Source organism: Myxine glutinosa, chromosome 5 (genome assembly GCF_964187855.1).
Source record: "Myxine glutinosa chromosome 5, kmMyxGlut1.1, whole genome shotgun sequence".
Lineage (NCBI taxonomy): Eukaryota > Metazoa > Chordata > Myxini > Myxiniformes > Myxinidae > Myxine > Myxine glutinosa.
In genome coordinates this window covers 19,286,463-19,311,541 of record NC_136265.1, presented here as the reverse complement: position 1 = coordinate 19,311,541, position 25,079 = coordinate 19,286,463, and the positions used below count along the sequence as shown (strand labels likewise).

The 25,079-nt window shown below is 49.8% G+C and overlaps 1 protein-coding gene across 1 annotated transcript; it reads right to left on the bottom strand.

Moving 5' to 3' along the window:
• Window positions 1-609: 609 nt before the first annotated feature.
• On the bottom strand, window positions 610-24,865 carry LOC137427885 (uncharacterized). The gene is made up of 2 exons (XM_078777670.1): window positions 24,783-24,865; window positions 610-1,459 (listed from the first exon to the last, which is right to left on the bottom strand). The coding sequence occupies exon 2, from the start codon at window positions 1,266-1,268 to the stop codon at window positions 912-914; it is 357 nt and encodes a 118-aa protein (XP_078633796.1). The 5' UTR covers window positions 1,269-1,459; window positions 24,783-24,865; the 3' UTR covers window positions 610-911.
• Window positions 24,866-25,079: the final 214 nt, after the last annotated feature.

Here is a 25,079-nt window from a genome sequence, read left to right as displayed (position 1 = left end):
AATAATAATAAAACTAGAACGGGCACTCGGTAGAGCGCATACCTTCGCCGCAGATATGACTCCACACCACGATTTTGACCTTTTCGTGACCTTGACCTTGACCTTTGACCCGATTGCTCCCAAAATCTAATCAAATGTGTCCCGTATAATAACCAATCATCCCACCAAATTTCATGCAATTCGGTTGAATACTTTTTGAGTTATGCGAATAACATACACACACACACACAGACATACAAATAAATACACAGCGATCAAAACATAACCTTCCGCTTTTGCGAAGGTAAAAAGAACTTTATAATAATGAGCCATCTCCAGAATCTGAAGCACAGAGCTGTTGCGGTCCGTGACCTTTCTTTTCTTCTTCCTCTTCCTCCGCCCCCCTCCACCCCCCTCTGAGTTCGACGAAGTGGTTCGGCCCACGGGTATACAGCCGATGATTGGCTGTGGGGCAGGGGAGGTACCAAGACGTTGATTCAGAGGAGAGTTGCTGAAAAGTAGGCTCGGGAATCCTCCGGTAAAGGCTAGCTAATACGGAGGATAATAGAGAACAGTGGATCCAGGAAAAGGGCCGTGATCAAACGGTTCGGACAGGACGAGACACTAAACTCCCTTTCGGCACAACATTTAATAAAACAAGGCAAAGATGGCGGCAATCAACTCGCTCACACGAGCCATCAGCAAGAAGCCGGAAGTCTCCTCCCTTTCCGGTGCAAATTAAGAGGAAAAAAGTAAGAATTACAGGCTCGCACTACACCAACATGGCATCAACATATTGCAAGAAAACATTCATAAGCAAAGCAGGAAACGTTCACGTATATCGTACGCATAACATCAGAGACTTTCTAACAGCCACCCCCAAATTTGTGGAATAAATTGGTAAAAAGGGAAAGTTTCAGTCCATTCACCCCTCACCCATCATCGTCAAGCTTCAACAGCCGGATCAATTTAGCAAGTGGTCGAACATAGTTCTTGCCACGAACTTGAACGCTGGCAGTTCGAGCACGGCCATCTGAGCCCGGAAAGGTCTCGTGAAGTTTCCCTCTACGGGCGATGAGGCGACGGACAGATATTAGGAAGGCATCAGCATCAAGGCCCTCCAGGAGGCCCAGATGTACGCTGTGGGTAGTGAGGCACTTGAAGATTATACCCCAGCACTTCTCCGTTCGTCTTCCAATTTTTATGGTGAAAGGACCGAAGCAGTCCACTCCAGTAGAGTAGAAGGCAGGCTTGTATAGTCGTAACCGAGCAGGGGGTAGATCAGCCATCCTTGGCACCTCTGGATTGGCATGCCATCTTCGGCACTCGTGGCATTGATGTTGGTGTCGACGAATAGCCTCTCGACCACGCCGAATCCCATACTTGCGACGTACTTCAGCGAGAATTCTCTCCGGACCACAGTGAAGCAGTTGGTCATCACATTCTTGAATGAGGAGCTGAGTTACTGGGTGATGAGGATCTAAAACAATAGGATGCACAGTGCAATGAAAGTGAGTTCCACAACTTTGACCTGTGTAATGGAAAATCAGTTCCACAACATTGTCCTGTAGGTAGGTTTAATGACAATTCGATCTCTGGCAATATCCTGAAGAAATACAATCATGCAATATATATCAGGATCATGGAATCATGGAGAAAGTTCAGTAATATCAATCAATGCAAGCAAGCCTCGATTATCTACGTATACGCACCATCCGAGTCTACATGTCATAGATTAAAGGTCACAGGAGTGTCTCGGAGCGACGGTCGTCCGAGTTCTTATAGACGCCTCTCAGTGGTTAGAGAGAGCATCACACCTGGGTTCAACTTAGATACATTTTCATTACATTCTCCCCGCTGTTAGAACTACACTTCCGCTAGGCAGGAATCAAGCATGCAGCAGCATTAGTAGAGTAGCGATGTCAGTCCATGTCAGACGGTCCATCCGTAGCGATCAGGGCGGCGAACTTCCCTGCCAGCACGGGTCCGGAAACTACCGGGTACTGCATCCCCAAGCCCGGAGTCCCTCGCATCAGAGTAGCCCCCTGAAGCGGGCGACGGGGGAGGCACCACAGTGCCTACAGGCAGGGGTGTATTTTGCGACGGGCGGGACGGCAGATGTTCTGTAGGCAGAGCCTCGGAAGAATCCATAGACTCGTAAATTGGTTCGTCGATGCCCTCGCAAGGGTCAATGGCCCCGCAAGGGGCCAGGTGGCGTACGGAGACCGTGGACTCGCGTCCATCTGCCATCAACAAGCGAGCATGCTTGGGATTAGCCTGGAGTACCTGCACCTTATCCACTAGTGGATCATACTTGCTTGTGCGAACCATACATTTGAGATAGGCCGGCCCGGGCTCAGCGAGCCAACTAGGTAAAGATCGGATACTCCCCGAGCTCCTCGGGCGATGAAACATCCGTTCGTGAGGAGTCTGGTTGGTGGCCATACATAGTAAAGCCCTGATTGAGTTCAGCACCACAGGTAACAACCAAGCCCATTTATCTAGGCCCCGGCCGAGGGACCTAAGGCTTAGCGTGACGGCCCTCCATATAATCCCATTGAAGCGTTCGACCTGCCCATTCGCCTGTGGTCTATATGGGGTGGTATAGCTAGAAGCGACATTATGCTGAAGTAAGAAGCTCCTCACTTCCTGGGACAGGAACACTGCACCTCGATCGGTATGCACGTAGGCCGGATTCCCAAACATAGAAAACAAGTTCTGCAGACACCATATAACTGTGGCGGCCGTCATATCTGCGCACGTGAAAGTGAAAGGGAATCGCGAGTACTCATCAACAATAGTGAGCAGATAACGAGAGTTACTCGATGCCGGCAGCGGCCCTGTGAAGTCCATCGCCAATCTCTCCCACGGCCTAGTAGCTCTGACCAGCGTCCCCATGGGAGGGTTGTAAAAACGCGGTTTGAGTTCCGCACACATAGCACAGTCGTGACAGACCTGGCGAATGTCCTCAACCGAGTATGGCAGATTACGACAATGCACAAAATGAGCGAAACGCGTCACCCCAGGATGACACAGAGTGTCGTGCAAAGCGCGCAGACCCTCCAAAGATATGAGGCCCGCACACGTTGCTGGCCGCAATAGGGCGTCGGCAACCAGGTTATCCCTCCCTGGGCGATATTTGATGGTGTCACAGAAATCGGCGAGTTCGATGCGCCAGCGAGTGATTTTCTCATTCTTAATGCATTGAGCATGCAGGGTGTCATACATAAACACAACGCTCTGTTGGCCCGTGATAATTTGGAAGCCAAGCAAATAGGGATGCCAATGCCGAATCGACTCGACGATCGCGTACGCTTCCTTTTTGACAGATGAATGTCACCGCTCAGCGGAGGTGAGAGTTCGCGAAAAGAAAGCCACAGGGCGCCCCCTTGGGAGAGAGTCGCAGCTATTGCATGATCCGAGGCATCACTTTCCAAAACAAAAGATTTGTTATCGTCAATCGTCGCCACAGTGGCCCCAGCGATGTCGGACTTAAGGCCATGAAAAGCAGCCTTGGCATCAAGGCTCATGGGGAACGCTTCGCAGTCCACAAGTGGGCGGAGTTTCACGGAGAAATTTTGCACCCACTTAGAATAATGGGCGAACAGCCCGAGAGCATGCTTCAGCGAAGCACGATCGCAGGGCGGAGCCATGTCGAGCAAGGGTCGCAGACGCTCCTTATCCGGAGCAACAGAGCCGTGGGTCACGGTGTACCCCAGGAGATCTATCGTGTGCGTGGAGTAACGACATTTAGCCTCATTCATAGTTAAGGTCCTCTGCGCGACCTCTAGGAAGCGCTTCAGATTTGCATCATGATGTTCCTGGTCATGCCCGCAAACCGTGAGATTGTCCAGATATACAAAGATGTCGGTCAATTTCTCCTTAGCGATGAGGTCGTCCATAGCCCTCTGAAAACGCGACCCCGTTCGTGACCCCAAAAGGTAGCCGGGTGAACTGGTATAACCTTTGACCGGATTCAAACGCGGTATAGATACGGTCGGCCTCGGAGATGGGGATTTGATGATACGCACTACGCAGATCGAGAGTGCTATAGACCGAGTACTGGGCCACCTGTCGAACCAGGGAGTCTATCCCTGGTAGGGGGTAGGCGTCCAGCTGTGTAAATCGATTAATCGTCTGCGAATAGTCGATTACCATGCGTCTGCGATGCGCTTCACTTTGTACCACCAGAACTTGGCCCGCCATGGTGACCGACTAGGTTCTATGATACCTTCCTTTAATAGCTGGGCCGTTTCTTCCGCAATTAATTGCGCGTCAGCTCGTGAGTAGCGTCGCGATTTAACCGCTACAGGTGTACAGTCTGTGGTCATATTTGGGAACAGCGACAGTGGCTCAAATTCCATCCCTGCAAGAGCACACACAGCAAGCATATCAGTGCCACCAAATTCCATTTCCAACCGTCCATGTCGCTTGAGAAAATCATGTCCGAGCAAAACATCTGCACATAATGCTGGTAAGACCATGAGATGCACATCCGGAAACATTCGTCCCTTTATACAAGCTTCAATCGACATTACGCTTTTGTGCTGAGCCTAAGCCCCTGAGAGGCCGTAAAGATCCGACGTCTTGTCCCAAGAATCGGCCATCCATGCTTTTGCACCAGTCGATAATCAACATAACTATCCATGGAACCTGTATCGATCAAAGCATTCGCAAAAATTCCCTCGATCATGAGTGGAATTATAGCTCGAGCCAGGCCAGGTGGACCTGCAGTTATCGCGTTGTCTAGGCGTGGTGCTCGCGCCTCGCGAGTGGATCCAACCTCAGCTAGAGTTTTCCATGCCATAGCAGTAGCTTGTAGTTCGTACGAGCAGCCTCCGGATGGCGCTCGTGTCACGCGCGGAGTTTCAAAGCCAGCTAAAGCTTTCCGTGCTGTAGCAGGAGCTTGTAGTTCGTATGAGCAGCCTCCGGAGGGCGCTCGTGTCACGTGCGGAGTTTCAAAGCCAACATTAGCCATTCGGGTGGCCGAATCGGACAGTTGGCAGGGGCGCGGACGAATGCCGGCCAAGGACGGTTGCACCGCGTTCTGTCGTGTCTGAGCCACTTGTTTAGGCGGCGCGATGAACCTCACCAAGGTTGAGCGCTCAGCCAGGGGCCCACGAGGAGGTGCGCTCCTCATCAAAGTTGGGCGAGGCGCCCCGCGCTTCGTTCAGCCCACTGGCTCGGCGATAAGCACATTCATTGTCGAGCGGGTTCGTTTGTCCCGCGTCACTGTTCGGCAAACCTTTGCAAAATGCCCTTTCTTTGTGCACAAATGACATGTCGCATCTCGAGCCGGACAAACAGACCTGAGATGTTTTCGGTTACCGCAGAAATAGCACGTAGCGTTACGTCCGGGCTTTGGTCCGGCTGCTGCTGCGGCCGTCAAGCCCGGATCAGGGTCTTCCTCGGGAGCGGCCGGGGTCTCCGATTCCGGCAGAGATGCCGTGGCTGCATCCGCGTCCTCGGCGGTCGCTCTTCCCGGTTGAGCTTGCCGAGATGTCCCCGCAGTGACGTATGGGTGTTCATACGTGTCGGATTGTTCCCGTGCTTGGGTATAGACGTGAGCCAGCCGCAGGGCTTCAGCGAGCGTCAAGTCGGCTTCTTCAAGAAGTCTTTGTCTGACTACTGGGGATCTGAGTCCTGAGATTAAAGAATCACGCACAAGATCATCACAAACTTGTTCGTGTGTCCACACCTCCGGTGCACTGTTGGTCAGCAGACGCCGGAGCTCTTGCGTGAAATGATCTAAAGTCTCCATGGGCTGTTGTTTCCGTATTGCGAGCAGGTGCCGGGAATAAACCGCGCTTCATTTCTTGATGTAAATACGCTTCAGCTCTGCTACTGCCGCATCGAACGTCACGCATTGTTCAATCGCGCGATACACGTTGTGATGCACCTTTGTTTGTAGTACCTCCAATTTCGTTTCATTGGTGACGGCAGCTTCCTGGGCCTTGAATTGATTAATTATCCAAGGTTTTCAGCCAATGTTTCAGCTCCGCGCCCGCGTCCGCTGCTTGCGGGTCGGCTGCGAATTGCGGCACCTGGATCATTCTGTGTCCTGCCATGTCGCTCCCGTTCGCCTCTCGTTCTCGATCAGACGGCAAGACAAAATCTATATAATAATAGCGTAAAGACTCGACTTTGTTATCCCTGTTATCCACCTCGACTGTTATCCCAGTGACCCGATGCCCATGGCACTAATGGATTTACGATCTATGAACCGCGCTCTTTGTTTATCACGTACAGCCATACTCGAAAAATCTGAATTAGCCGACGTTGGGGCCCAAAAGCATCTGATTAACTGCCGATACGACGCCATCTTACGACGCCATCGTATTGGCGTCTGCTGGGCGAAAGCGAAGCAAGCCGTCCGCTGATTGGACAGGCGAAGGCGAAAGCAAGCCGTCCACTGAGTGGACAATCCAAAGCATGCATTTGTGCCGGTGTCGGCGATCGTTGTTCATATACGCACTCTTCATTCTCATCTTTATTCCTAACTCTTACTCGGACAAGCAAATCCCCTATGCCATCCATAATGGTACACTCTATCCATACACCACATCCTCCCTTCCGTGGATGTTCCACGGGTTTCGGCTAGTTGTCATTAATTGTAATGAAAGTGAGTTCCACAACTTTGACCTGATGGTAGGTTTAATGACAATTTGATCTCTGGCACATCCTGTAAAAGTACAATCATGCAATATATCAGAATCATGGAATCATGGAGATAGTTCAGTAATTATCAATCAATGCAAGCAAGCCTAGATTATCTAAGTATACGCACCATTCGAGTTCTACATGTCATATAATAAATGTCGCAGGAGTGTCTCGGAGCGATGGGCATCCGAGTTCTTATAGATGCCTCTCAGCGGATGGAGAGAGCATCACACCTGGGTTCAACTTAGATACATTTTCATTACACACAGCATCTTGTGTAAGGACATCCACACGGCGTAGTCTTTCTCCTACTCTGATGAGACCAAGGGTACGGTCATATTCAGGTGAGAGAGATGCCACTCGACCTCTGATGGGTAAATCCCTACCCGTGGCAAGTATCTGGACTTCGTCCGGAAAACTATTGTACTGTGAGCGTTGAAGCAGAAGATTCTCTATCTCCCCACGCTGGTGAGCGCTTAAGGTAGGATAGTCTTGATCATAGGCCACCCCATTGGGACACTGCTGTGCAGCCACAACCAGAGCATTCCAAGTCTTGTACTGTGAAGGGTCAGGTAAGGCCTGTATGTCCACCGACATTGTTCCACAGAAAGTTGACTTCCGGAGCTCAGTCACATCACTTTGCTCTAGTACGCTGACCGGTCCTTGTAGTGACCAGCCCAGGTTGGTACAAACTGCTACTGGAGCACCCTTGGGGCCAAATTGCACAGGTTGCTTTGGTAAGATGAGGTGCGGATAGTCTGACCCGATCAATATTGTTGGTTGAGCCTTGTTAATCAAAGGGAGTGGTATCCCAGCTCGGTGGGGGTGCCGTTTCTGAAGATCGGCCACTGTGTACGAATACTCAGATAAGCACAGCATTGTGGCAGTGAATGCTGCATCTATCCCATACCTCTGGTTCGGGTTCTCGACCGATGATATCTGAAGCTTGACAGAAGCCCATGTACACTGCAACGTATCTTCTCACAGTGTCTTGAGCAGTAATGCTTCAGGTTTACCCACCAGGTTCAGCCACTCCGTTATTGAATTCAAAAGCATAGTCCTTTCTGAACCATCGTCTAGAATGGCATAGGTCTCTCTGGACCCTTGTGGGCCATGAAGAAGCACCTTTACGACCTTGAACAGGACATCATGTGGACGGGAAGGCTTGTCAAGGTACACTGCAGATGGTGCGGAGCCTGTCATTAGGACGGTATCGCAGGATCTCTGCGCTGCATCATGTAGGATGGTTAGGTGCAACTCGTTGCAAGCAACGCATGGCTTCCTAAGTGTACAGCGATCAGCTGGGTGTGACCGACCGCACCTCCAGCAACGGTCATGTTCCCTTATCCACTTAATAATATGGTCTGTGGAAAGCTTCTTGAATTCCGCACAGGAACCGAGGTAATGATCACTGGTGTCACGATGAGGACAATAAGGCTTGGTCTTGGTTGTTGAAGAAACATTACGCAATGGCTGTAGCCTTGTGTCAGCTATTGGTGACTCAGAGTTGTGAAACACCGAGGCCTGTGATTCTTTCTTCTTGAAAGATGAAGAATGCTGTTCCTTTCTCTCTAATCCCTGGCCCTCACATTTGTAGAGGACAGCAGCTTGGTTCGCTATACGTTTAGCTCGGGCCTTCGCCTGCAGCCAAGCTGCCAGATGGTGCAACGTGTAGGTCTGATTAGAATATGCGTTTAAAAGTCCTTGGTTAATGTAGTGCTCAATGAATCCATCACGATAGCTCGGTGGCAGTTTGCTAATTAGCCTGTCTACATATGAGCCACATCATAGTTCAAATCCATACTCACCCTCGAGGGATTGTAACATACCCACAAGGCAGTGCACTGCGAGAGCAAATTCTTCAAAGGCCTCTGCATCTCCAGTCCTCACTGGTGCCATGTTCATGATGGCACCAATTTCGCTCTGTACGAGTTGCCTTGGCTGTCCATACTTGTCCTGCAGGGCCCGTAAGGCAACCGTGTATGGCTTCGGATCATGCATGTAGGCCTGAACAAGTTTGTATGCACTTGGTAGCTTAAGGTGTGTTAAGAGTACTTGATATTTGTACTCCTCTGACGAGTAGGTGTGATTACTTATCAGGCTATCCAATGCAAGCTTGAGAAGGGCAAAGTCACTTTCTCTGCCACTCTGGAAATAAGGCAGACTCGGTTTTGGTACGCCATAGGATGAAGCTATTAATAGGTCCATGAGGTTGGGTGTTGCAGGCGTCTCAGATGGGTGAACTGGATGCCCATGTGGTGAAGTCGAGGGTGGTAGATAGGGTGCATGATGACATGGTAACATGTTAGGATGAAAATTTGAAGCTTCGAATGGAGCTGTGGTGGCCGATGAATATGCAGTTGCATGAGTTTGCTTCACCTTCTCTTTCGGTGATGGATTGTCATTAATGATTAATCGAGGAGTGGATGTGGATTGTAAGTCGGCAGTGATGGCAATTTCCGGCTCTGGCCGCAGTAGCGGCAGCTGCGTTGGCAATGGTTTGTTTGGTTGAACTGAGGGAGTACATGACGCTCCACCACCGTACAGAATCATATGCTGGGCGGTAACGGTTGGACGCCCGGTTGGAGAGTTAGGCGCTTCATCTCCTGCATCCAAGAACGACACTATCAACCGTGCTTCCTCCAGGTCCTGTTCGGCCTTCCTCAGACATCTCTGTCTTGTTAGCTGGACGGACAAGGCCTCGCGTTCCCTCAGAGCCTGGTGCTCCATCTCCTGAGCCTGAAGGACTTCATCCTGCAGCTGCTGTCCACGTTTCTCAGCTCTCTCATCCTCCCCAACTTGACATGTTCGTTCCTCCAGTTCATACCGTTTTCGTTTTTCCATGAGAATAGCCGATTGTATACCACTGAGTTGGGATGTAATGGATGTACGGCTGTAGCTGGAACAATGTCTGCGTCGTGAGCTATGTGCACTGCATAGTGAGGCAGTCTTTGGTCGGTGGCTTCCTGACGAATGTCGTCGGTAAGAATAACTCGGCCCACACTCCTGATTAAGGGAAGAACCACTCGTGTTTGAAGGTACGTAGTTAAGAACATAGTCTTTCAAACGTTCAGGGATACGTATATTCCTTTCGGGTCGGGAAGACGCCGTTAATTCATTGCCAGTGCTGATGATGGCCGGACCCGGTAATTCGGTGGCTGATACAGGTGCGGAGCTGACGGCGGCCACCGAAACAGAGACAAATGGATTCATGCCATGAGTGCTGAAAGGACTAACCGGGCTAATGTCGCTGGTATTGTCTGCTGTTTGAGTACAATCAGCAGTCCGGGTAGCGGCGATATTCTTGTTCATGATTTCCTTGTCCAGCTGTTCGTTATCCGGCTCGAAGGACCATGAAAAGTAGGCTCGGGAATCCTACGGTAAAGGCTAGCTAATACGGAGGATAATAGAGAACAGTGGATCCAGGAAAAGGGCCGTGATCAAACGGTTCGGACAAGACGAGACACGAAACTCCCTTTCGGCACAACATTTAATAAAACAAGGCAAAGATGGCGGCAATCAACTCGCTCACACGAGCCATCAGCAAGAAGCCGGTAGTCTCCTCCCTTTCCGGTGCAAATTAAGAGAAAAAAGTAAGAATTACAGGCTCGCACTACACCAACATGGCATCAACATATTGCAAGAAAACATTCATAAGCAAAGCAGGAAACGTTCACGTATATCGTACGCATAACATCAGAGACTTTCGAACAGTGGCCATTTTGGAGGTGGGCTCATTGCGGAGTGCCTTTTCGTGTATTGTAGAGTTTCCATCTGCAATCTCTCCACCTGAAGGTTGTGCCTGATTAAACCTCTGCGTCCGCCTCTACCTGAAGCTTGATTTTGATTGAACTCTTGCTGCCGTACCTCTGCATTGGGCCTACCACTGGGCTTGCATTGGGGCCTTCCACTGGGCCTGCATTGTGGCCTACAGCTGGGCCTGCATTGGGGCCTACCGCTGGGGCTGCCTGGGGCCCTATTGTGGGGCCTGCCTTGAATGCCGTGCTGATTAGAACTCTCGCTGCACCTCCTCCAGTTTGGATCCCCGACCGGGCCTTGAGTTGATACGGGAGGATACAATACCGCTCACATCCTCATCATCTGGGTCTCTCCTCTTCTGACATCTTCAGGACCACCGGACTGTAGATCCTCCCTTGGGAATGACCAGATTCCGAGGGGTTCCCTCAGGTCGCCCGGTCCTTTACACGAGCAGCACCCTCCAGCCCTGGCTGACTACTCCTTCCCTCTCGTGCCGGCCTAATCTGGTTTTTCCCTCTCTTCTTCTTTCTTTGTTTCCTCTTTCTTTATGCATGGGAATACATTTTGATTGTTATAACCTACTAACAGGAGTACCCAGGTGAGAAGGGTGGTGGGGGGGGGGGGGGGGGTGCACATTTGTGGCCAAAAATATTGGCACCTTTGCACTTTTTTCAAATAATGCACCATTTCTTCCAGAAAATTGTTGAAATAAAAAATCTTTTGGTATCCACAAATGTATTTCTTTGGTTTGCAGTGGGAGAAAACAAAAAAGCTGAAAATATTACTAAATCTTAGCTTATTCCACACAGAAATCCTAAAATGGCCCGGACAATATTATTGGCACCTTTAGGAAGTTGTTCGAAAGAACTAGATTTCAAGCAGGTGATTATCCTTTACTTTGGAATTGAACTCCTGTGGTGAGTTGCAGGTGCCTTTTATATAAAAATCACTCATTCACCGAGTTTGAATAGAGAAAAGGAGTCATTCTGCTGTTTTGTGTCACTCTGTGCACCACAATTAGCATGGAGAAAATAAAGAAAACCAGAGAATTGTCTGAGAAGGTCAGACACAAGATTGTAGCCAAGCATGGACAATGTCAAGCCTACAAGTCCATTTCCAGAGACCTTGATGTTCCTGTGTCCACCATACGCAATGTTATCAGGAAGCTTAAGGCCCATGGCACTGTAGCCAACCTCCCTGGACGTGGCCGCAAGATAAAATTTCATCGAAGATTGCAGCTGAGGATTGTTTGAATGGTGGAGAAAGTACCTCAATCAATTGCCAAACAGATTCAAGCTGAGCTGACCTTCAGACACAAGATATGACAGTTTCAACTCACACCATCCGTCGCCAACTTAATGAAAGGGGGTTCTATGGTAGGAGACCCAAGAGGACCCCACTGCTGAAAAAGCCCAACTCGAGTTTTCTAAAACACACCTGAACAAGCCAAATTCCTTCTGGGAGAATGTCTTGTGGACAGATGAGACCAAATTAGAGCTTTTTGGTAAAGCACATCATCTCCATGTTTGCAGAAAACAGAATGAAGCCTTCAAAGAAAAGAACACCTTCCCTACAGTCAAACATGGAGGAGGTTCAGTGATGTTTTGGGGGTGCTGTGCTGCCTCTGGCACTGGGTACCTTGAATGTGTGCATGGCATCATGAAATCAGGAGATTATCAAGGCATTTTGGAGCGCAATGTTCAACCCAGTGTCTGAAAGCTGGGTCTCTGTCGAAGGTCATGGGTCTTGCAACAGGACAATGACCCCAAACACACTTCAAAAAGCACCCAGGAATGGTTCAAGACAAAACACTGGACTGTTCTGAAATGGCTAGCAATGAGTCCAGATCTAAATCCCATTGAACACCTGTGGGGAGATCTGAAAACAGCAGTTGGGAGAAGGCACCCTTCAAATCTGGGAGAACTGGAGCAGTTTGCACAAGAAGAGTGGGACAAACTGCCGGTGGAGAGGTGGAGGAAGCTCATTCGTGGCTATCGGAAGTGCTTGACTGCAGTTATTTTGTCCAAAGTCTGTGCTACCAAATATTAAGTCTAGGGTGTCAATAATTTTGTCAATGCCATTTCTTTTTATTTTCTGATTTAAAAGGAAATATTAAGTTGTGAATCAAAAACAAAGGTTCTGTAATATTAACAGTGAAATAAATAATTGTGGAGACCAAATACTTTTGTCAATTTCAACATATTTTTGGGGAAAATTGTGAGTTATTTGAAAAAAAGTGCAAAGGTGCCAATATTTTTGGCCATGACTGTATGTATGTAGGTATATATACTGTTACGGATCTCAACGTCGGCCCCTCTTCCCCTTATCAAGGGGGGATTAATCCCCTTGTCTGTGACTGACCGACGTGGTCCTCGAAGTTACAACGTCCTTACCAGACCGACGGCAGGAAGGGTCCGTAGGCCTAGGGGTTCGCTACTTACATAATTACTGCCGCCAGCCGGGAACGAGGGAATAACTTCTGCCCGAGCCGCAGCGTTAATGGATTACGCCGAGCGAAGCGGACTGCGGCGCGAGCCGTTTATCAATTGACTAAACCCGATTCATATGCGGTTGGCCAAATCGTGCCACAGGTGTTCAATGATGGAAAAGACAAGGACGATCGGACGAGGAATAAGAAGAAGGCAAAGGTGGGAAATAACAGGGATTTATTAACTACTATTTACACAATCAAAGAAACCAAGGGAGAAGGAAAGAAAACGAAAATAATTTACAGAAGAAGAAGACACAGTGCAATTCTAGCTTATCTATTCAGGCTTAACTTATTCCCCAGACAGAACAAACAGACAGACGACAGTCAGACTTACACGGGGATGATGACAGGAGTGGCAGGAGGTTCGTTCATCTGGCGAGGTTCCGTTCCGACCCACGACTCTCTCTCTCTCTCTCTCTGTCGGTAACACTGGGATTCTCCTCTCCAGTATCTCAAACCCAGCTCCAGCCTGGAACCCAGCTCAGCAGCACGCACCCCACTCTCGTACCAGTTCAGTAGCACGTACCAGCTTCTCGTACCGGCCTCTCGTACCAGCCCAGTAGCATGTACTCTCTTTGCGCGATTGTTGCACGCATCTCTCAAGCGGGGGCATGACACGCCCTCGGCCGTTTGGGTACCACCCCCGTGCTCTGTTTTGTGGCCTTATATGGCAATGCCACGGGCTTGTAGCCTTACTTAGGCATGGAGCTGAACAGCCCCGCCCCCGTGGCGCGCCATGGGCTTGTCTCTTCTCGGCGACCCCACCCTTCTTGTCCAAACAGAGCACGGAGCACATACCGACACGGCCCCCCCGCACGCTCCCCTCAGTGCCCAGAGAGCACGATCCTCGGTTGGGAGAAGGAAGACAGAGAAGACAGGTTAGCGAGGGGTAAGGTCACAAGGGTACACATCAACAAAGGCAATGCAAGGTGAGGTGCGCACGGAGAGCGAAGTGAGAAAGCTCGTCCCTACCGTACGCCACCCCCCCCCCCCCTGTCACCCCCTCCACCCTTGCCCTTACCCATATTTACAACAATTTACAATTCGTCTCTAGCGTCACGTTTTCCCCATATCTCCCCTAATACCAAATTCGTCACAACCCCTCTAACCAAATTTGCCATCATCCAAATTCCTCATCAATTTCTCATAAGGAGGAAGAGATGGAACATCAAGCACAATGTCACACCCACGTCATGATGCGTCTCATAATCCAAACATTTGCACAGAAAAATAAAAACAACACACCATGGCACGGTGTGGAGTTCTGTCACCCCAGGTGAGTGGATGTAGATGGTACAAGGAGATTCTTAATCCTAACTATCCTCTAAATGATTTTAATACACTTTACACTACCCGGGGTCTTTCCCTGCCAATCCATTGGCCATCTTACACTCTATGCGGTTTTAAGAACCAAATTCCCAATGACCAAACTGTGGTGCTTCATCAATTTGGGGTCTCACTCCCCCGGTTCAACTCCCTGTGCCTTTGCACAATTTCGGGACTGAGTCGTGTGGCTCCCCTAGCAGGTCTACTTACCTGTGCGCCTCCGCCACTGAAGTTGCCACCCGAGCTTACCTAGCTCCTCACCCTACCTATCTACCTGGGGAAGGCCCTCCTTGGCGCTTACCCCCTCAGTGCCCTCTCTGGCACTGGGCTACCCGGGTCCTTCCTCTGGATCCTCGGGCCCCATTGAACTCTAACGGCTCCCAGAGCCCACCTGCGGCCTCACCTGGCCGACAGACTACCAGTGGCGGAGCGCTCAACCAACCATCCCTCTAACAGGCCACATGCCCAGTCTTTTCCACGTCACTAATGCACCCATCCAAACTCCATTCTTCCACACGCACCACAGATGCCAATATCCAACCACAATTTACCTGTACCCTCTACCTAACTCTTAAACTACCCTCCCCGGGTATTCGTGATGGGGTCCATCCTCCCCATACACTCCCTTCGCACCAACCACTCCACTCCACAGTTTCCACCATACTCACTCCACACCATCCATTCCATACTCCATATATTCCAGACCATTTATTCCATACCACCATGCTCACCTGTATTTGCACACCTGTGCCATCACTCCTACACCTGGTGCTTCCTGCACCCTCCTTCCTCCAGGACCATTTGCTCAACACAACACACAATCACCATTACTCAGTCACACACTGCTCCATACACCTGTTCACTTGCACACCTGTGCAATCACACCTGGTGCCTCCTGCACCCTCCTTCCTCCCAGGCTTCTTCATTCAATACAATACAACGCACAATCACAATTATTCCTCATACACTGCTCCATACACTTCCATGCTCAATACAACCCACAATCGCACTTTTCACCATACACTTCTAACTCTCCAAACCATTGCCTCAGGCACCCAGATTTTCCCACGCTCACACACACATCCTTCCCGAGCATTGCCTAGCAATTCCTCATTTGCTCGATATCACGATTCTCACACACACGGCATCATCTGATCTACCTACTCCCCTCTGAAACTCGCGTTTCCCAGTCGCCCCTTATACTATTGCGCTCCCTCGTCGTTATAATCCAACTACCCTACTCTCTACGTCCCCACTACAGGTATAATGTCGCTACTTAAATCTCCAGTTACCTATGGTCAATCTTCTCTAGATCCCTATACAATTATCCAAACCTTCCCTCGGCGAGCTTACACTGCCAAACCCCATAACTAGTGCTCATGTGCCCCGTGTTGTGAGGGATGGCAGAGTTGCCATCCCACCACATCGGGCATCTTCCAGTATCAATTTTGCCATCAAATTCCTGCAAATCAAAATTTGCCAATCACTGCCAATCATTTTTGCCCATCAATTTGCCAATCATTTCTGCCAATCCTATTCACTATTCCAAATTTCGGATCCAAAACACTATTACCATCACAGTCCACTATATCTGAGCCTCGGTGCGTCGTTACATTATTAAAACTCGGCTTCACAAAGCCGAGCTATGAATTTGGGTGGTTTGGTCACCTGCAGGTTGAGTCCGTCCGGCTTTCGGTTCAAGGGAGGCGGTTTGCTCGGACCGAGATTCCACGCACCATCATGGCGCGGAACCTTTCGGTCTCCGGCCCGATGGCTCGATCTCGCCCGGCCGGAACGCCGCAACCACAAGGGAGCGGCCGCTCCGGTCCCTCCTACCTGCCCTTGAACCGGACCGGTCGCTTTGCCCGGCAAAGCCCGGACTCGACTGTGCGGGGCGGGGCCATGCCCGAATCGGCAACGACGCTTCGAAGAGAAGCGACACAGCACCAATCTGCGCCGAGCCTCGCATCCAACAAAGCGCACCGCGCACCGATTGCTCACGCCTTATTCACACATCCAGGTGTCTCCATACACTCCGTCATTGTACCTTCTCTTACACACCACCCAGGTACACTCATTACGCTCACAGACTTCGTCACACACCTGACCACCGCACACCTTGGCACACACTCATCGTTCGCACACCTCATCAACACACCTCTTCGTGCCCACTCCTCGGTCACATCCTCTGTGACAACCATGGGTGTGCACTCTTCTGCACACCCGATCATGCGCTTCGGTGCGCCCTCCCGCACACACGCCACCACTAACTCAGGTGTACACTCTCGCACACGTTCCACCACCACCTTACTCTCTGGGTCACTCTCACCCTCGCATGTACACTCCGTATCGCTCTCACTCTTTGTGTCGCATTCATTCTCACTTCCGACAGCACACTCTGTTATCATGCACTCCTCTGTTACACACCACTCGCTGTCCGCACACTTCTCACGTGCACCCTCCCCCGTTACGTACTCCGTAACCACCACGGGCGTGCACTCTTCCGCACACCCAATCATCACCGCACACTCTCGCGCCAACTCTTGCGCACACTCTCCGGTTACATCCTCTGTAACACTCACCATCACGCGCTCCGATGTACCCTCCCGCACCCGCGCCACCACCAACTCACTCTCCGTGTCACACTCCGTACTCTCCGACGTGCATTTTCGCTCGCACTCGGTTTCACACTCGTGCTCCGATGTGCCCTCTCGCACCCGTGCCACCACCAACTCACTCTCCGTGTCACACTCCGTACACTCCGATGTGCATTCTCGCTCGCACTCGGTTTCACACTCGCGCTCCGATGTGCCCTCTCGCACTCGCGCCACCACCAACTCACTCTCCGTGTCACACTCCATACACTCCAACGTGCATTCTCGCTCGCACTCGGTTTCACACTCGCGCTCCGATGTGCCCTCTCGCACTTGCGCCACCACCAACTCACTCTCCGTGTCACACTCTGTACACTCTGACGTGCATTCTTGCTCGCACTCGGTTTCACACTCGCGCTCCGATGTGCCCTCTCGCACTTGCGCCACCACCAACTCACTCTCCGTGTCACACTCCGTACACTCCGACGTGCATTCTCGCTTGCACTTGGTTTCACCCTCACACTTTGTAACACGCTCATTCCCCGATGCACACTTTTTTTTCCACAAGCGTGCCATTTCCACTCATCCCACTCACAAGGGACCCTTCACCAACGCCCGGATGCTTTCTCGATCCCAAGCGCGCGAAAATTCTTTTGTCGCCAAACATCCTTCTACAAAATCTCCCCGCACAATATACAGGCGACTCACCTGGGGAATTCTTCTTCCTCCTCGCTCCAACACCTGAAAATCTTTATTGGGGTTAATAAGCACAGCATCGTGATGTGAGCACAGACTTTGGGCAATTTCCATTCCTCCCTGCCGCGAGTGCTTTTCTACATCTGTGGTCTCTCCAATTCCAATTTCCACTACGGCTTTGAATGATTCGGACTTAATTTCTTTTTTCTTTCCCTCGACGACCGCTGGTCCGAATAAAATTTTCTCTCCTACCTCGGCGGTCGCCGGCTTTCCCATACCCCGGGTCGCGATCTCTACACCCGTCATTTTACCCGTGCTTTGCTCTGCCTCGCTCAACCAGCGCTTCTCGACCTGCTTTACCTCGTCGTGCACCGATGTGCCTCTCCCGCCTCCCATGCGGTCTACGATCTCCCCCATTTTTTTATGTTGGCGTTTATTTGCTCCCGATATCCCTCCGGGTTGTCCCTTGCTTCCTTCCTCCTTCTTTCCATGTCGATTCCCTGGGGAACCATCATTGCATCCAATCCCCTACTGTCACCCTTCATTGATGCAATGAAATGCGTCATAAATAGGCCAAAGTCCATTGGCATTGTGGGCCCGTCTGCCGCAACCACGTGCGAGCCGCCATTTTGTGCTGCTGCCACCTTGTGCACGAGGACACCATCTTGTGCGCCTGAACCCTCTGCAACCCAATGCGTATTGCGCTCCTCCTCCATTACTCCCACCTCTTCCCTGGGGTCCTGGGCTGCTTCTAACCCTTCTGTAACTCCCCCACCGGCATCCGGTCGCCTTGATCATCCATGGCACGATTTTTAATTTGGAATATTAATAATAATTTCGGCCGCTCGTAATTTTGAGTGCGTTAAGCGCACTTCGGGTCCGAATCCCACTCCTGACACCAATTCTTACGGATCTCAACGTCGGCCCCTCTTCCCCTTATCAAGGGGGGATTAATCCCCTTGTCTGTGACTGACCGACGTGGTCCTCGAAGTTACAACGTCCTTACCGGACCGACGGCAGGTAGGGTCCGTAGGCCTAGGGGTTCGCTACTTACCTAATTACTGCCACCAGCCGGGAACGAGGGAATAACTTCTGCCCGAGCCGCAGCGTTAATGGATTACGCCGAGCGAAGCGGACTGCGGCGCGAGCCGTTTATCAATTGACTAAACCCGATTCATATGCGGTTGGCCAAATCGTGCCACAGGTGTTCAATGATGGAAAAGACAAGGACGATCGGACGAGGAAGAAGAAGAAGGCAAAGGGAGGAAATAACAGGGATTTATTAACTACTATTTACACAATCAAAGAAACCAAGGGAGAAGGAAAGAAAACGAAAATAATTTACAGAAGAAGAAGACACAGTGCAATTCTAGCTTATCTATTCAGGCTTAACTTATTCCCCAGACAGAACAAACAGACAGACGACAGTCAGACTTACACGGGGATGATGACAGGAATGGCAGGAGGTTCGTCCATCTGGCGAGGTTCCGTTCCGACCCACGACTCTCTCTCTCTCTCTCTCTGTCGGTAACACTGGGATTCTCCTCTCCAGTACCTCGATCCCAGCTCCAGCCTCGAACCCAGCTCAGCAGCACGCACCCCGCTCTCGTAACAGTTCAGCAGCACGTACCAGCTTCTCGTACCAGCCTCTCGTACCAGCCCAGTAGCATGTACTCTCTTTGCGCGATTGTTGCACGCATCTCTCAAGCGGGGGTGTGACACGCCCTCGGCCGTTTGGGTACCGCCCCCATGCTCTGTTTTGTGGCCTTATATGGCAATGCCATGGTCTTGTTACCTTATTTGGGTATGGAGCTGAACAGCGGTGAACAGGTAATGAATTACACACACAGTGCACGGTTTCCCAAATCCGTTACAATACACATACGTATTGTTGGAATATATTGCTACGGTTTTGAGATTGGCACATATTGATCATTAAAGGTTAAAGGGTTGCCCCCCTTAGTTAGTCCATGAGCTACACGTAGGCCACCTTAGAGTATTAGTTATGTCATAGTATGTGTAAGAATAGGCCATTTCCCCTTGTAATATCTGCATTGTGTAAAGCCATGAGTTTAGGTCCTTTCATTTTGCGTCCACCCTCCAATCCCACCTCCATGGGCATAATTGATCCCGCGCCCCATTTGGCTGATCCCTCAATTTGTTACGCTTTGGCTGCCTGCAGCATTTTGTTACGCTTTGGTTGCCAGCAGCATTCGCTGCCCTTTGTTCGCTCACTAGTCGAGTAACACGAGGTAGGCCTGAGAAGAGGGAGGAGCGTGGGGTCGGGGTGCATGGGAGAATAAATTGTTGACGTCATCAGTCACATGGGTGGGTAGCTATTGTGGAAGTGTAAAATTTATCGAGTGATTTATATGAGCCACAACCTGTCAAACGCGTGTGTTTATAACCTGCTCACCTGTTGTGCAATTTTTTTGGTGACTTCCATACAGAAGTTGAGATTTTCTCAAGTAGGTGAATTATCTCTGGCACCCTGATCAAAATTGTTTGCTCGAGTTCGTAAACTCTTAAGAGGCAACGTTAGACCACATCTTGTCATAATTCTGTGGAGAACCACAGAATGGTAAAATCATTTTTTATGTAATGTTGGATCGGGTCTTCCCAGATGATAAATGATTCTGTGCAATATCGAATAATGATTCAGAAAATCATTATTGCGTTGTGTTTTAATACACTCAAATATAGAAATAAAATGTTTTTATACTAAGTTCTGTAAGCAAATTGTAGAAAAATGAGGCTTTCTTGGTAAACAAGCATTCTGAGTATTACTATTGCGCTGCAATACATGTCCCCTACCGGCAGTCTGTCGTCCGGAAAACTGTTGGGGCACACTGAACAGATGGATCTCCAAAAATATGCAAATTTATGTGCGGTTCATGCTGGTTTTCAAACTTGATCGAGTTATGCTGAGACACGTGTGTACAAAATTTTGTGGAAATCAGCCAATATTTCGTGGTTATCGCACGGAAACCAAAGTTTGACAGACGAACTTCATTAAATATGCAAATTTATGCACGGTTGAATGTGGACGCGGATGATGTGAGACCGGGTTATCCTGACCGGGTTATCCTGACCGGGTTATCCGCGGACCGTGGAAGCTAGGTTACTTCTGACGCGTACTGTATATACTGATAAGAGGGCAGAGTGACAGGAATATCCTTTGTGAATGAATGAATGATCGTTGTAAGGCCATTTTTCCCTGCGAGAGCAGGGTTTAGCCTTGCAGGCCCCATGACAATCATGGTTCCCTTTTTGAGGCAATGTTTTTTTATTGCCGGATACCCTTCCTGACGCCATTCATTCATTCACATTCACGTCGTATAAAGTGAATGACTTTCACATTGTCCTTGAAGTCTCCAAGCAGAATTGGGAGAGTCTTGGCTCCGCGAAGTCTGATGCAAACAAAAGAACATATCTTCCTCATTAAGGATATTTTAATATGCATTCTTCAATCTCCCCACTCAGCGGGATATCCCTCCCACTCCAATATTTCATTCGACCAATCACATTGTATCCCTCGATCTTAGCTGCCTCCCACCCCAATATTTCATTTGACCAATCCCCACTGCCCTCATCCCTCCCACCTACACTTTGCTCATCCAATCCTACTATTCTCCTCCCCTTTTCTTCATGCGACCAATCCCATCTTCGCTCCTCCTTTTTGACTTGCTCCTCCCAATTCCAGCCAGTATAAAAGTCATGTGCACCACCCCCCCCCCCCCCCCAATACCCCCGCCGCCCCGCCCCCTCTGCAACGCAACGGCATGGATGTGCTGGAGGAATACTCTATGATTGACGACAAGAAGGACGCGCTCACTCAACTCCGGTCAAATGCTGAAACTGAATTATTTCATTGGTTCGATCGTGCCAAGGCCAATGTAGGAGGTGACGTCACAATGCCGAGAGTTGTAAAACGACAAATCCTTCGTCCAAACACTGCCGCCAATACTCCCTTGCTCTTCCACCTCAGAAACATGTGCATTCCATTTCTCGACCACCTCAGCCAGGAAATGGACCCCCGATTCTGTGCTGAAAATCGGGAAGGTAGTGATCTATTTCTGCTGATGCCATCTGCAATAATCGCCGATACCTGCGACATTCCAGCCCGACATCAGAAGCTGTTGCGTTGGAAAAACGACATGGAACATCCCGCAGGACTGATACATGAGCTTAGAGACTGGCAGATGTTTTGGAGAAGGAAGCCCAACAACACGCTTCCAAGCACACTCATGGATTGATTCTGCGCAGTAGATGGAGACGAATTTCCATCCATCGAAGTCCTACTCCATATTGGATGCACCCTCCCTGGAGGCTCCTGTGAGGCCGAACGCTCATTTTCTTGCCTGCGTCGTCTGAAGACCTACCTGAGAAATTCCATGGGAGAAAGTCGGATGGCATCTCTGGCCCTCATGAACATACACCATGACGTCACCATATCCCCACATGATGTGTGTGACATTTTCATTCAGAAACACAAGCGCCGTCTATTCCAAAATAGCATAATTTACCATTAATAAAATCATTCACATTCCGCTGTCCTATCTGATCTCTTTTGTGGGGAGAACCCCCTGCCTTGAGCTTCACAACCTCGGCGCATGGCGGTGCCGGGCTTTGTGGGGAGAACCCCCTGCCTTGAGCTTCACAACCTCGGCGCATGGCGGTGCCGGGCTTTGTGGGGAGAACCCCCTGCCTTGAGCTTCACAACCTCGGCGCATGGCGGTGCCGGGCTTTGTGGGGAGAACCCCCTGCCTTGAGCTTCACAACCTCGGCGCATGGCGGTGCCGGGCTTTGTGGGGAGAACCCCCTGCCTTGAGCTTCACAACCTCGGCGCATGGCGGTGCCGGGCTTTGTGGGGAGAACCCCCTGCCTTGAGCTTCACAACCTCGGCGCATGGCGGTGCCGGGCTTTGTGGGGAGAACCCCCTGCCTTGAGCTTCACAACCTCGGCGTATGGCGGTGCCGGGCTTTGTGGGGAGAACCCCCTGCCTTGAGCTTCACAACCTCGGCGCATGGCGGTGCCGGGCTTTGTGGGGAGAACCCCCTGCCTTGAGCTTCACAACCTCGGCGCATGGTGGTGCCGGGCTTTGTGGGGAGAACCCCCTGCCTTGAGCTTCACAACTTCGGCGCATGGCGGTGCCGGGCTTTGTGGGGAGAACCCCCTGCCTTGATCTTCACAACCTCGGCGCATGGCGGTGCCGGGCTTTGACCAACACCTATTAAGCTGCTCTATACACCTTAACATGGCGTGCGTTTAGAAACATGGGAATTCTTCTGGATTCTTTGTAGTTAATTTGCCTAATTAACTCAGGAGATCATAACAATCATTTCGCGAGAACAACACAAATCAGAAATTCCATATCAGAAAGCTCCAGGAGAACAGGACTCGTGTGCAGGACAAAAAACATGCCGCACGCGCGCACATCACACACACACAAACACACACCAACAGACACACACAAACACACACCAACAGACACACACAAACAGACACACACACACACCTACAAAATTCATTAATTTATAGCAGAAGGAACAGCTGGGCAAGTCGTTTCACCAGTTCCTCTATCTGACCATTAGTCATCGCGAATCTGCTGAACTGTTGGACCAGGGAAGAACGCAAGGAGCTGCAGAAACTTCCGAGAACGCACGAAATGCCGTTTCTGACGATCAGTTTTTAAATTTCCCGGGGGAGGACCCCAGACCCCTCTTAACCCCCCTCCCCCCCCCAAGCGCTTTTGTCTCATCCACCCCCCCCCCCTCACCCCATCTTGAAATTCCCGGATCCGCCCCTGCTGTAAGTTGATATTGTATACTATGCATGATGGTGTTTTGATGTGACATTTTCTTTGTACATCTCTACTGTACCAGGATTTTCACTGAGGACTTTGATTTAGGATTTTGTTGTGTACCTGGCAGTGTGCTTTTCGTGATTTACAGTACGTTCTTGGTTTGATGAGGGTTTCATGTTTCTTGCTGTGTATTTCCTTGTAAACGAAAAGTGATATCCTCCTCGGGAATTAAAATTTGTGATCCTTCTTCTGACAAAAGGTTTTGGACATTGAATTCTTGATTCATCAATCACATACTGTCCAAAATATCTACAACACTATATTGGATTGAACATAAATCTACATCAGCAATAAAACACAAAATACACCAAACAATCACATCCTGGCGAGGGTATGCAATCTCTGCTCCTTGTTTGCTTATGCGAGAGCTGAAGGTGTTGATCTATTTCTATGGCTTTGGCCAGTGAGAGCTAATCTCCCATATCGAGGAGTTTTTTCCGAGATCCTCTTTGCATCGGTATTCGGAATCCATGAAAATTATCCTCAGAATTTTTATTAAATGATCAAAAGAATCCCCACTCCGCTGGTGCCTTTGTTTCGGGCGGTGTCTGGCAACTCTCTTCGCTTTCTGGGCGGCACATCGTCCTGAGATTTGATGAGCATTTCCTCCAGATCTTCTTTGTCTCCTTCCCCCCCGAAGCGAGAGTTTAGTGGATTTGATGACCTCATTCGCTGTTCCCTGGTGTTGGGCTAGCGGCTAGGGTGCCGGCTTAGGATAAAAAAAATACCAAGGATCCTGGGTTCGAATCCCGGTCGATCGCTGAATTACCGCCAGGGGGGTTGACTCAGCCTGTTCATACCTTCCGAGGTCGGCTAATTGAGTACCAGTTCACTGGTAATTCCCTGCTTGTCGTTAAAGGCGGCAAAAAGGGTTGGCGTCAGGAAGGGCATCCGGCCGTAAAACATTGCTTCAAAAAGGGGACCGAAAAACAACAACAACCACAGTTCCCGAAAAAGGCCAACCCCCGCTTTGCGGGGAAAAATGGCCTCTAAAGGTGGTTTTTAAATTTTTTTATTCGCTGTTCCACGGTCCGTGCCATCCTGCTTGACGAGGCTTCATTATACCTGCGGGCATCCCAGACAAGAAAAAAAATGATGTGATTTCTTAAACGACGAAACTGCTGATGGAGATCGAGACAACAAAAGTGAATCTACAACAACAAAAGATAATGTGTGTGTGTGTGTGTGTGTGTGTGTGTGTGTGTGTGTGTGTGTGTGTGTGTGTGTGTGTGTGTGTGTGTGTGTGTGTGTGTGTGTGTGTGTGTGTGTTATATTATAGAGTGTGTAAGGAAAGTTATAAATATATGATAAAACATTATCCTATTGCAAGTAAAGTTTGAATAAGTGATGTTGCATTGATGGGTTGACTGACTGCCTGGACGCAACTGAGTTTGTGGATCTACTGATGTACCATCTATTGATGTGGATCCATGATCGAGGTTGTGGATCCGCCGTTTGGAGAGGTCCTGGGCTGAAAGGATCGAAACCTCGAGGAGGAACGGTGCCCAGCTGATGATCCATGGAGTCGGGAAACTAGTCAATATTGCTTCCGGGTTAACGTTCTTGCTTTAGGTGGAGAAACTATGTTTGAGGTTTGCAATTTAAATAAAGTTGAATATGGGATGTTGTGAAATTAACATCATTTACAACAATCCTTTAAATTATTTAAGTTTAGGAACAACCAATACTGTACAATTAATTAAGTGTA